This window comes from Phocoena sinus, chromosome 3, assembly GCF_008692025.1.
Source record: "Phocoena sinus isolate mPhoSin1 chromosome 3, mPhoSin1.pri, whole genome shotgun sequence".
Taxonomy (NCBI): domain Eukaryota; kingdom Metazoa; phylum Chordata; class Mammalia; order Artiodactyla; family Phocoenidae; genus Phocoena; species Phocoena sinus.
The window spans coordinates 60,241,338-60,254,611 of NC_045765.1; the positions used below are offsets into that span (position 1 = coordinate 60,241,338).

A 13,274-nucleotide genomic window follows, 5' to 3' on the forward strand; every position below is an offset into this window, starting at 1 on the left:
TATACTCCAATAAAGATATTAAAAAAAAACAGGGGCAAGGGATCTCAATAGACATATCTACAAAGAAGATATACAAATGGCCAATAAACACATGAAAGATGCTCAACATCATACAAAACAAAACCACAATGTGATACAGCCTTGTACCCACTAAGATGGCTATAATCAAAAAAAGGGAAAACAATAAGAATTGACAAGGATGTAGAAAAATCGGAACCCTCATACATTGCTGGTTGGAATGTAGAATGGTGCAGACACTGTGGAAAACAATCTGTTAGTTCCTCAGAAAGCTAAACCTAGACCTAGCAATCCACTATATACCAAGAAAATTGAAAATATATGTCCACGTAAAAACTTGTACATGAATGTTCACAGCAGCATTATTCATAATAGCCAAGACGTAGAAAAAACCCAAATGTCTAGCAACTGATGAAAAGATAAACAAAATGAAGTATATTCATACAATGGAAGGTTACTCAGCCATAAAAAAGGAATGAAGTACTGACACATGCTACAACATGGATGAATCTTGAAAACATTCCGTAAGTGAAAGAGCTAGTCACAAGAAACCATTACGTTAAACGTCCAGCATAGGAAATCCATAGAGATAAAAAGTTCATTAGTTGTTGCCAGGGGCTTGAGGGAGTGGGGAGCAATTGCTAATGGGTATGGAGTTTCTTTTTGGGGTAAGGAAAATGTTCTATATTCGTGTTGATGGCTGCACAAATCTGTGAATATACTAGAACCATTGAGTATTTTAAATTGGTGAATTTTATAGTATGTGAGTTATATATCAATAATGATGTTTTTAAATGAAGATGAAGTAGGAAAACTGATCCTTGTCTATATAAGTAAGTAACTTTAAGAAAACCTGAATCACAGAAACGAGTTAGAAACAATAAACTGGGCAGTAATTGGACTTGCCGCAGGGGCTGGTAAAATGTTAATATTATCTAATCATTTTAGGCTACTTTACGTTTTGAAAGTATAATGTTAACAAGATCATATTATAAAAAAAGAATACCTATTTGTGTACTTTTGAGTTGTTATAACCTGCATGCATGTCTGAATATGTTTGTATGTAGGTACACATATTCATGTCTCATCATTATCAAAGATGATGCTAAATGAGCCAGTTGCTGGATGACCTCTTAGCTTTTTCACACCCTAGGGGGCGGAGTTAGCTGTGTAGCTGCAGCTGTTGGTCACAAAGCCCAGGTTCCTATTTCTGGGTCAACCTCTCCACCATACAGTCAGGTGACCCAGAATTTGGTTCCAAGAACCCTCATCAACATTTTTCAAAGTTTGGCCAGCTGCAGATGGAATCAATTACCTGGAGCCTAGACTCAACATCCAGTGATGGGCCTGGGAGTCCACCATTTTTTTTTTTTTTTTTTGCCACATAATGCAGCTTGTGGAATCTCAGTTCCCCAACCAGGGACTGAATCTGGGCCACAGCAGTGAAAGCGCCGAATCCTAACCATTAGACCACCAGGAAACTCCCTGGGAATCTGCTATTTTAACAAGGCCCTCAGGAGATATAATGTGCACTCACTTTTGGGAGCCCCAGCTCTGGGCACCTCTTCCCGGCTGATGTAGAGTAGCTGAGTTTGTCTTTGGTTTCACAGCCCTGTTCACATTCTTCCTGTTCACCAGGGTGAGAGTAGTGTGCCTCCCTATTTTTAACCACAATGGGATGTCACTGAGCCTGATGCTGGTTCTACAGGCACAGTCTACTCATAAGACTGCCTGATGTTTCCATTCTATATGGGGTTTCTGCCTGTTGGAGACCCTGATGTCTCATCAGAAGCTGCAGAAGCAGCAGACAACACATAGGTGGCTCTGCCCCTTCGCCTCATTCACAATATAGGACCTACACTGGAATCCTGGATCCTGGATTCTAGGCTCAGCTCTGTACTCTGCCCCACATTTGATGGGGGATGATGGGGAAGCCTATTAGGTCAATAATTTCCCAAGGCTGATGGAGGCTCAAGTGGTTTCCCAGTTATTGTACTTGAATGGGATGGGAAATGCACCTCTTATGAGGAAGCTCTTCTGTTTGTCGATGGGTATCCCTGACCCTAGGACAGACGGCAGAGTTAGGCCAACTCACCTGCTCATCTCCTCTTGACACATCCATTTTGGCTCCTCCCAGCATCTTTTGGATACACCTGGTTAAAATCCTTCAGTGGCTCCCCATTCCTTTTAGGGTCTAGACCACAACTCCTTCCATGACCTACTGTTCTTGGTGATCTTTGCAGCCTCATCTCCTCCACTGTCCCCCACTCTAGGATCTGTCATACAGATCTTACAGTTCTCTCACCAGGCCAGGCTCTCTTGCAGTGCCCTACTCTTTTTCATGTAATTAACTCTTGTTCATCTCTCTGCTCTCCAGCATCATTTCCCTGACCTCCAAGTCTGGATCAGGTCTCTTGCTTATTCATGGTCCTAGCACTCAGGGCCTTTCTTTATTAAAAGTTGTCAACTTTGAAAAGTTACCCTTGAGCAATTAAATTTTCACGACTGTAAAGTTCGTTAGAGCAGCGCTCTGAATTTGCTCTCACTGCATCTCCAGCACGTAGCAAAGGGTCTGGCAGGTATTCAGTTGGATGGATTACTGGCTCCAGGAAGGCGGGCCACAACCTGGGTGGAGTGTCGAGACCTCTGGGAATCGATAAAAGTAGATCCAGAGCAGCTACACCTATACGTCCTCAGAACTGGGGTCATCGGTTTGCGGGCCGGGTGTCTGGGGAATTCCCAGGCCAAGGACACAGTACAGTCCTGGCTGGCATCCGGCTGCCGAATTGGAGAGGGCCGCCCTTACTCTGTGCTTGGGAGGGCCTCGGTTTCCCTACTGGTTCCCCGCGGGGTGGGCCGAGAACTGCCCCTGAGGCCCCGGGGAAGACCCAGTCCGGGGGCCGCCGCAGCTGCAGAAGTCTGAGGGGCCGGGCCGGGTGAGTCCGCCGCGCCCGCCGAGGGCGCTCCAGACCAGTCTTCCTGAGCAGTCGCTCGCAGCTGCGGCCCCTCTAGCTGCGGGGAGGTGGCGCAGTGCGTGTACGGAAGGCGGTGGGCGGGTCCGGCCCTCAGCGGCGGAGAGCGCCATGGTGGGTGGCGAGGCGGCTGCAGCCGTGGAGGAGCTGGTTTCTGGTGTGCGGCAGGCGACCGACTTCGCTGAGCAGTTCCGCTCCTACTCGGAGAGCGAGAAGCAATGGAAGGCCCGCATGGAATTCATCCTGCGCCACCTGCCCGATTACCGCGACCCGCCAGACGGCGGCGGCCGCCTGGACCAGCTGCTGTCCCTCTCCATGGTCTGGGCCAACCACCTCTTCCTGGGTTGCAGGTGCGGACCCCTGGCGGCTGGCTGACCCTGTCCCGATCCGCAGTCCTCCCGCAGGGCTGACCCCTGCCCAAGGCTGACCCTGCCCCCAAACTCCAACCGTACTAGACAGGCCTAAGGCAGGTTTCCACCGTAGCCAATCCTTTGGAAAGATACTTAATCTCTCTGAGCTTTAGTTTTCTCATGTGGAAAATTAGTTGTGATGACTACAGTCTTAAAGGGTGAAAAGCACTTAGCACAGGCTATCATCTCTCAAGAGCTCTATAAATACTAGGCGTTCGAGTTGCCATTGTTATTTATGTTATTATTATTACTTCAAACTGTCACCTTTGCAGAGAGCATTTTAAGTTCATTAGCTCCTTTCTCCCACATGGCAAACGTGCAGGGACAGAAACAGATCTCCAGTTTACATCTACGAAGCTGAGAGGGAAAGAGACATACCTAGGGTCATGCAGCATCTATCAGGATTGGTGGATTTTACCATTTATGGCAGGATGTAGTCTGCGGCCCTTGTCTTTTTCTCCCCGTGTCCTAGTCTGCTGGACCCTGTAGCAAGAAGCAGTCTTTGCCTTTCTGCCTTTCCTTTTATCAAAATAACAAATGCCTTCAAGGGACTTTTTGAAATGGCGCTCCCTCTGCCGCTCCATGTAGCAGGTGGCAAATCTTGAGGCTCCCATATCCTTTTATTTAGCATTTCCTGAAATTGTGTTAGGATAATGAGATGACTTGGCTTAGTCCTGGTTTCTGTGCTCCTTATGGCTGTCTGGTCACATGGTCCCTCCAGCCCTAAGCTGCTTGGTGGTGTTTTCAAATTTGGGGAGTTATTAGAACTGGATATGGGGAAGCAGTGCCTGCTGTATCCCTCCCTTTTCTCTGACTTCCAGGTTCCTCTAGTAAATTCTCGTTAACAGGATCCAAGATTAGGCAAATGTCAGAAAATTGGACAAATGAACAAATAATGTTATTTCGTTAGACCAATACTCCACATGTTCAAAAAAATAAGAATTTTGGCCCTCATATCATATCCGTGAATATATACTGCCAGAGGTACACTGCCTCTATTTTTGTAAGTCTTGTTTGTTTTGTAAATCTTAAAACACCTGCTCCATTGGCATCCCTAGTGCTGCTTCTGTATCCACACGCGCAAGAACTATTTTCTGACTTGATACTGAACATCTGTCAGTTTCCCCAGTAGTATCAAATCGTTCCTCTGAGAGTTGAGTTTATAGTCCAGCTACCTGCAATTTCTTTTTAGCCCACAGTGACAATAATTCTTCCACGGTTTTTATCTTACTACTTTTTATCGTGCAGTTACAACAAAGACCTTTTAGACAAGGTGATGGAAATGGCTGATGGGATTGAAGTGGAAGACCTGCCACAATTTACTACCAGAAGTGAATTAATGAAAAAGGTAAACAGGATTTCCAAGTGCATTTGAAATGGTATAGAGCTAACGGCCCCTGCCTTTATGATGATGTATTAGAGTATATTGTTTTCTGAATGCTCTTGTTTACTACCCCAATCTAAGCCCTTTCATTTTATTTCTCTGTAATTGGTATAAGCCTTTTCATAACTAGAGAACAACTCAGTAGATAAAGTATGCATTGTTGGTAGAGTAACACATAAACTCAACCTCTTCAGTTACTTTAGGAAAATTCTGTTTTGAGCTTTTTGCTTGAATTTTAAGAAAATGTTGGTTAGAGTGCTACAGTTGCCCACTTATTAAAAAATCTTGTTGGTAACATTAACTCAACCTTACCCCAATCGTTGAGGACCCCACCAGACCTGTTTGGACCCTCTGACTTGCTGATGGAAATGTAGATGGAGTAATATCGTCATAGCTTTTCCCTATTCTGCCAGGCTTCTTCTGATCTGAGGCTGTGGATTTTTTACATGGTGAGCTGCTGCCTGTCAAGCCTTGTATCTGGGTCCTTTGGCTGGGGCCATGGAGAGTGTGGCAGAAGGAAGCTCAGAAGATGGGGCTGGGCGTCCCAACTGCTTTTCACAATCTCCCAAGATATGGTTTTTCTCATTTGCCCTGGTCTTCTCAGGCAACAAAATTAATTGCTTCCTCATCTCCCATAGTTTATTTCCTTAGCACTTTACCCAGACCTTTTTAAGAGCAGATTGTAAGCTTCTTGAGGGAAGAGATGGTGCTTAAGATATTAGTCCTTCTAATTCCAAAACCTAGTATAGGCATAATCCAGAGAAGATGCTCAGAAAATGCTTACAAAATTGACCAAAGCAAAAGAGTAAAGACTGCTGGCCTCTCTTATAGTTCTATTGTCAGAAACATAGGTAAGCCCTTGCTTCACCCTAGTTGGTCTTTTTTGGGAAGCTGGGCATATAAAAAGGTTCCCTTTAGTGTGAGTGTCAGGAGCTAATCAAATCCTCAGCTGCCCAGAAAGTACTTCAGCCCCAAACAGCACACCCTGCATGATTTCAGATATTTTTCTTTAAAAAAGTATTGTTTTTTAATTGAACCTGGAATCAAAAGTTCAGGTTGTGTTCAAGGGCCTATTTTGTTTTTAAAATCTGGTAACAGGGCTATTGTTTGTAGCCCGGGAGCCGTTGTGAATTGGGAGTTTGTGACTTTTTGGATTCTCTTATATAATATTTTTTAAAAACCTCTAGGAAGTCCTTCAGTATCCTAGCGGTGAGGTTCCTGGGGCCCAGGCATGGGGCGTCTAGATAATTTCCGGCCACCTGATTGCACCCCATTCGTCAGGGCAGGCAGGGAATAGGATGAGCCTTTACTTCCTGAGTGCTCATGGCCGATTCTTTCCTCGGCCTTTTGGTCTTAAGAGGTATTCTGCTCTCCGTAAGATCCATTTTCACATAAATTTTGTTATACTTCTCTGTCTCTTTCCAGTCATACTGGGATATTAGAGGTCAGAACACTTCACGATATTTGGGCTTCAGACTCCAGAAGAGACTAAGGAGGTTTTGTAATTAATATGCATGTCCCTAACATTATCCATAGGCTAGTGTGAAGAAGTATATGTATGTGTGTTGAGGAGAAGAGTTTCTAAACTGTTATAAACATTGTAAAGGGGTCTTGAACCTCAGAAATATAGGGAGCCCTGTCCTGGGATGTTCATTTTTTTTTTTTGGATGTTCATTTTTGACACTTTAATTGCAGTGTCAGTCTCCAGAGAAGAGTCTTCAGAAATGAACTTTGGCATTCCTGAAACCAGTTCTGCCATCAGACTAATTAATGATTTGGCACCTGGCTACCTGGAAGAAGCCTACAGGGAGCCTGTATTTCTATAGCACTTGTTGATTATATATGTTTGAACTTCCTTCAAATAAGACTTATGTTTTCTTAGTAACCAAGTTTTAGACTGTTGATGTCACTGAAAATGAAGCTAAGTTGATCCTGAAAAGTGAGACAGAGGATGTGTAGAGTTTTGCCAGTTGGTAAGAGTCTTTTAGATAAGCTTGTCCTGAGAACAAGTCATCTGGTCTGTGTGCCGTGACAGAACTGTGTAGTGTTGAAGGCTGTCCCTTCTCTATTGAAGGCTGCCCTGAGAGCCCACTGGAAAGAGCGCCCTGGGAGCTTTGCAGCAGTTTTTTTTGTCTTCTTGCTGAGGTTTTTGCATGTAATAGAGGCTGGCAAACATTAAGCAACATTGCCAGCCCAGAAACAAAAAACAAAAACAAAAAAACTGATGTTGAGCCATGCACCTGAAAAGGTCAGTTATAGTTCTTTGATCCTTAGCTCTAAAATTATTTTAGTTGGGTTTTGAAGCTAGCTAGCAAGTGGAAATGAATCGCCTGGCATTATTGGTATCCTGAGACTGAATAGTGAAGATAACTTAGGGACATAAGTTCTTTAAAGTAAGATTTTAAAAATACTTTATGGTTATTCTGCGGTTTTAAGGCCAGTACACCTCTGTGGTCTGTCCAACTCTCTTTTTTTTGGCAGGGGAAGGGGGATGTGGAATCTGAGAAAAGAAATGAGCATTGGTCTCTGACAGGTGGTATTTGTCAGATATTTGCAGTGTATGATTTCTTTTTGAAAAAGGGAGATTCAGACACAAATATATTGAACAGTCTCAGTTATCTAACAGCCCTCCCTAGGTACCTACTAGCAGACTTTGTGATTAACCAACCAGCTTTACCCATTAATGAGCAATAATTAACAAAGAGCAGCAGCTCACTCAGGAATGATGTTATTACTAAGACTGTCAGAGTTTATATTTCCAAGGCATTGTCTTAAGGAGAAAGAGGAGTGATTGACTAAGAAGCTATCATTATTGGCTCAAAAAATCTGTCCACTTAATTACTTCATTTTTCCTAAGAACATTTTTTTAATATAAATTTATTTTTATTTATTTTTGGCCGCGTTGAGTCTTCGTTGCCATGCGCAGGCTTTCTCTAGTTGCGGCAAGCAGAGGCTGCTCTCCATTGTGGTGCATGGGCTTCTAATTGCCGTGGCTTGTTTTGCAGAGCACGGGCTCTAGGCGCACAGGCTTCAGTAGTTGTGGCACACGGGCTCTAGACTGCAGGCTTAGTAGTTGTGGCGCATGGGCTTAGTTGCTCCGCGGCATGTGGGATCTTCCCAGACCAGGGCTGGAACCTGGGTCCCCTGCATTGGCAGGTGGATTCTTAACCACTGTGCCACCAGGGAAGTCCCCCCTAAGAACATTTTTGTCCAAGAGGGAAAGTGGCAGTATGGAAAGTGACTAAATATGAAATGTGAAAGAAGTTGGAAACACAAGTGTGCCTGCCTTTCAAGAGGCTTTTTGTGCATTATATACGGTCTTGGCGAGCTCTAAAGTAATGGAGCAGCCACTCCATTGGTGGAAAGAGACGTGATTCTCATAAGATGGCAACTATTTGTGAGTATTCAAAAAAATTTTTTTTCAGCTTATCAGATTAGTTAAATCAGGTTTTGTCTTGTATCCTAAGATAAATGCTCCATGGAGCTACCTTTTCCCTTTATCCACAGAAATAGAAGAAGCCAGAAAAGCTCTGTCTGACCCCACAGGCCAGTCTGTTGCCTGGTGCCCAGGCTGAGTGAATCACCTGCCAGCACCTTGAGTCAAAGACCATACTTGCAGCAGCCAAAGCCAGTGGCAACTCTTCTGCTATAGCCTTGGTCTATCCTATTGGAAATTTGAGAGATGGCTTAGGGGTTTCTCTTTCCTTTTGGACTAAAGATGGTTTCTTTAGGTGATACTGCATTCTCCTAAAAAGAGACAGCCCTCTTATATTTTGCTTTTGCTGAGGAATTTCGCTTCTTCACTTCTCAAAGACTGGAGTGACAGGCTTAAGCTAGGAAATAGGTCATACCTTGAAAACTCTGCTTACTAAAAAGAGTCTCAGACTGATTCACTTGCACTGCTAAATGTTAAGGAAATCCATTCAAATAGAAGGTGACAGACAAAATGATTTCTTTGCACCCTGCTTAAAAGTTGTCTAAAGCCAAGTTTAAATTTACCAATGGTGCTAGAGAGTACCCAGAAAGAATATATCTGCTTCAGTTCACCACTTTTAGAAGACATGCAGTTTCTGTAGTTTCTAACAGTGTGAAATCCAGAAACCTATAACCTTCACATCTCCTAAATATCCTGACTCAATGTGAAATGTTGTAAATTACTATCTGGATTTAACTGATTTTAATTTAGAACAATAAGTGTTTATGTGATTCTGTTTTTAGAAGCCTTCACTGCAGAGCATGCCATGGAAAAAGCTATTTTTTAAGTATTTCTGTTATCACTTTAAATTGTGAACATTTATAGATCACAAGTGACAAGACAAAAAAATTAGACTCTGGCTTCCAAATGGATAGTATGGTCAGTGTTTTGCTGAATTTTCTGTATGTAGTAAAATCTTAATAATTTCTGAGTCTGCCTACCATCTGGGTAGTACATAAATATTGCATCACTGCTGTATTTTAATTTATGAATTTGATTCATTAGACTACATGGTTACTAACTTTGTCTTTTTTTCCTAGCATCAAAGCTAAGGCAGAAGATTCATCACATTTTCATCATTAGTTACAGGCTTGGAAAGGAGGCTGGAATGAACATGACATTGACCTCAGCAGCTCTCTTAAGACTCTTGATATTAACATGTAGGAAAGAGGCAATTGGAATGAAAGGGAATCTTGTCTAGATTGGCGTTTTAAAAGTTCTCATTCTTCTAGTAGCTATCATTGTAAAAGTATGCATGGATATTTATGTATTTATAAATCATGCCCTCTTTTTTATTTTCAGGTTTTGAATGTTGGTCAAAATGTCAAAAATGCCTATTTTTTTTTTAATGTTGATGTAATAATGGCAGGTAGTGAATTTTACACTTTGGATTTTTCAACAGTGTACCTTTATGTGTGATTCTGCTTTATGGTCTTTTTTTCCCCGCCGACTGAGGTAAACCATATCCCTTATTTCTACCTGAAGTTTACACCATCCATGTACCCTATTGCCACACACACTTCATCTTTTTTTAAAGAGTTGAGTGAAAATCAAATCATAGGCTTCAGGTATCTACCAGCTCATGGGAAGAGGCAGCCTATAAAAAAAGCCTTATTTTAAAACTCATTGACACAAGATTCCACAGCTTGTTCCAGGCAGCCAGTTGATTGTAGGTTCTCTACAAAGCCTTCCAGGCCGCTGAATAAAGCCCATATTCTCTTTTTCTGCAGGGAGCCTGAGGCTTCAGTATTCTAGGCTTGAGGAATTGCCTTGTACAAAGTCCCTCAAGAAATACTTGCTTATTAGTGCAGTGCTGCTTTGCTCTGAAATTCTGGTTTTATTAATTTCCCCCTTTCAGTTGATGTATGTTTCTTACCCCCTCCCTGTTCCTCTTTCTTATTTAGTACCCACTCTTAAGTACTTATCTCCAGGCATAAATACAGAGAGGGACTTCATTTGGGGGGGCAACAAGGTAACAATCACAGCAGGATTCACTTATCACTGTACCGGACAGGGTGGCAGAATACAACAGTGGACCTGCCTTAGCTTAATCTACTGGTAAACTCAGGTCACTGAAGTGCTGAAGAGGAGAGCAACTGTGGGAGTGTGGTATCTGGGAGCAGAGAAGTAGGATGACTCTCACCCATGGCTCAAGGTTAAGGCCAAACAGCATACCACATCTCTGTGCAGCTTCTAGCTCTAATCTGTAGTGACCACTAGGATGGGCCAAGTGAAGACCTCAGGACCTCTGACAGGCCACTTTTCTCCTATGGCCTTTCCTGGAAAATTAAGATCATAGAAATACCTACCACAAAGACCTATGGCAAGGATTAAGATGTTAGAGGGCCAATCACGGTGCTCAGTGAGCCTTGGCCTCTCTGTAAGATATAAAATAAAATGTCCTATCAGGAACATATCCATTGCAAAGTCTTTATATAGTTTTTGAAGACTTCTCTAGTTAATCAAATTTTCTGGTGCCATTTTCTAGTGAGTTTTCTCTATTTCCTCAGTTTAAGCTGCCCTTTTTAAAAAAACTTTTTAGAAATAAGCTTTTATTTAGAACAATTCTAGATTTACAGGAAGTCTGCAAAGATAGTTCAGAGTTCCCACATACTCTGCACAGTTTCCCCTATTACTAGCATCTTACATTAGTATGGTACATTTGTTATAATTAATGAACCAATATTGATACACTATTAACTAATGTCCACACTTCATTGAGACTCCCTTAGTTTTCACTTAATATCCTTTTTCTGTTTCAGGATCCCATTACTCTTCCCAGGATAAGCTGCCTGTTTTTCATCTTACCTTCACAACCTCTGTGGCTATCTCACCTATAAAATTAATCAGTATTTTAGAATTTTATCCTTTGTTTTTTCTGGAGTGGAAAGTGGCATAGAAATCTAAAATTTGCATTGCAGCACTCCTTGTGCAAGTAAAATGGCCCTCTCTTAGATCTGAAACTGGAGCTCACACCAGATATAAGCTGCAAGCTACTGGTCTCTTCATATATACAGCCCTCCCCAAGATGGGGTGAGGATCAAGTGAGATCACAGGAAGGGACATGGTAAAGTATTACTGCAAGTAATGACTAGGAGAGGATCTTAGCTGTTAAAAGACATGTCTCAAGACCTTTTGAGAAGCAAGTACTGTTGATCCTTGAACAACCCATGGATTCAACCAACTGCAGATCCTGTACATATTTATTGAAAACAATTTACATATAAATGGACCTGTGCATTTCAGACCTGTGTTTGGGTGACCTATACTAACAGTACAGTTTAGGGTTCTCAGTTAATAGTGATGCCCTTTCATGTTATCCAGAAAGTTGCTTTTTGAAACATTCCTCAGAGTCTGTGGCCCACCTGATCAATACTCTCTACCTTTGCAAAGGAAAGGATTCCCTTTGAACTTTTCCAGGATCCATTCGGACCTGTGGCTTACCTATTCTGTGGGCACTGGGAGGAATCACATTAACTACCACTGCCCGTCCTCTGTTGCTTTGCTATCTGTAGTAAGTGGCAGTGAAAATACAAATTGTTGTATCTGACATGAGATATATATACCCTAACCATCAGGTGACTTGTGTTTCCCAGCTGTCCAGCTCTAAAGTCACTGCCTGGGTACCCTTATGTCTGGAAGGAGACTGTCAACTTCTGGGGTCTGAGGCCTGTCATCTAGTTATCTTGTCATCTAGTCCTGGCTCTCATTCTTGACTAGTTTAGGGATACCTTTCAGTTCAGTAGGAATAAGAGTAAACATAATCCTTAAGAGGCGAGAATTTTAGAACTTAAACAGGTTGGTGGTCGTATGGAAATTGCTTCCTTCAACAAATAAATGCATGCTCTCCCTCTCCCTCTTAAGAAACAGAACCTCGCCTGGCTTGCTTTTCATTAAAATAAATAGCCAGAGAACCTATTTATTTAAATGAAAGGCAAGCCTGCTAATTTCTTTCCCAAAGTTTACTCTGTCCCTTCTAAGTTATGACACCCAGGGCAAGGGGTGGCAGTAGACTGCCTTTCTCATTTTGGTTTGGAAGGTTTTTTTTCACACCGCCAGCAGTAGAGGCACAGTCCTTTGCATGTGCTCCTATCAGAGATGGAGGTGGGCCTGAAGCCTTGCTCACAGACAAGAGTACCATCTGAGGAGGTGGGGTAACAAAGACTTCATCACCTGAACAGATTCCCTCGGAAATCAAACAAAGTAAAAGTTGAGACTCTTAAGCTCCTATTAGAAAGGAGCTAATTCCTACCTGTTCTAGACCTGGGTGTGTGAACCAGAGCTTTTTTTCCTTGATAGTGCTGTCAGACAAGGGTTACCTCTTTAGAACATAATCCAGGTAGTCACAGCCCAAGTCCCATCCTCCTTTCCCAGCCTAGTAAAAAAAAAAAAAAAAAGGCCAGTGAAGCAAAAGTATCCTTGAATATGGCCCTTCAACTTATTTGCCTAGGAGAAAGAAGCTGTTAGGGGCCTGAGGCGGGTCTTTTTTTTTTTTTTTTTTAATATTTTTGGCTGTATCGGGTCTTAGTTATGGCACGTAAGCTCAATAGTTGCAGCGCGTGGGCTTAGCTGCCCTGCAGCACGTGGGATCTTGGTTCCCTGACCAGGGATCAATCCTGCGTCTCCTGCATTGCAAGGTGGATTCTTAACCACTAGACCACCAGGCAAGTCCACTGAGGCAGCTCTTGGTCCACCCCTGCTTTAGTGGAGGGGCAATTAACAGTAAGGTCAACTTTGAACTGCATGGGCCTAGTGATTAAAGCCCTTGCTTTGCTGTGAATGCTAGCACCAAAATCTCATGCTGTTAGGGCTGCATTTTTCCTTCCCTTCGGCATTTTCTCTTAAGAATGTCTAATTATCCCCAGTAGTTGTGAACTGGTAGTGATTCCTTCCTCTTGAGTTCCTCGGTGTAGGGATCTGCACTGTGTGGATGATTCCTACCTTATTGGAGGATTCCGTAGAAAAACCAATGTCTGTATAAGTACCTGGCACTTAGTGAATTGCTTCATTTCTGC

At 42.7% G+C, this 13,274-nt stretch overlaps 1 protein-coding gene across 2 annotated transcripts; it reads left to right on the forward strand.

The window, feature by feature from the left end:
• The first annotated feature begins 1,235 nt into the window (after window positions 1-1,235).
• CDKN2AIPNL (CDKN2A interacting protein N-terminal like) lies at window positions 1,236-9,678 on the forward strand. 2 transcript variants are annotated; one of them, XM_032625527.1, is made up of 3 exons: window positions 2,685-3,340; window positions 4,649-4,748; window positions 9,300-9,678. In XM_032625527.1, the coding sequence occupies exons 1-3, from the start codon at window positions 3,102-3,104 to the stop codon at window positions 9,309-9,311; spliced, it is 351 nt and encodes a 116-aa protein (XP_032481418.1). In that variant the 5' UTR covers window positions 2,685-3,101; the 3' UTR covers window positions 9,312-9,678. The 2 variants fall into 2 exon arrangements, with proteins under 2 accessions (XP_032481416.1, XP_032481418.1); XM_032625525.1 differs by having other exon boundaries at window positions 1,236-3,340; window positions 4,649-9,678.
• The last annotated feature ends 3,596 nt before the right edge of the window (window positions 9,679-13,274 follow it).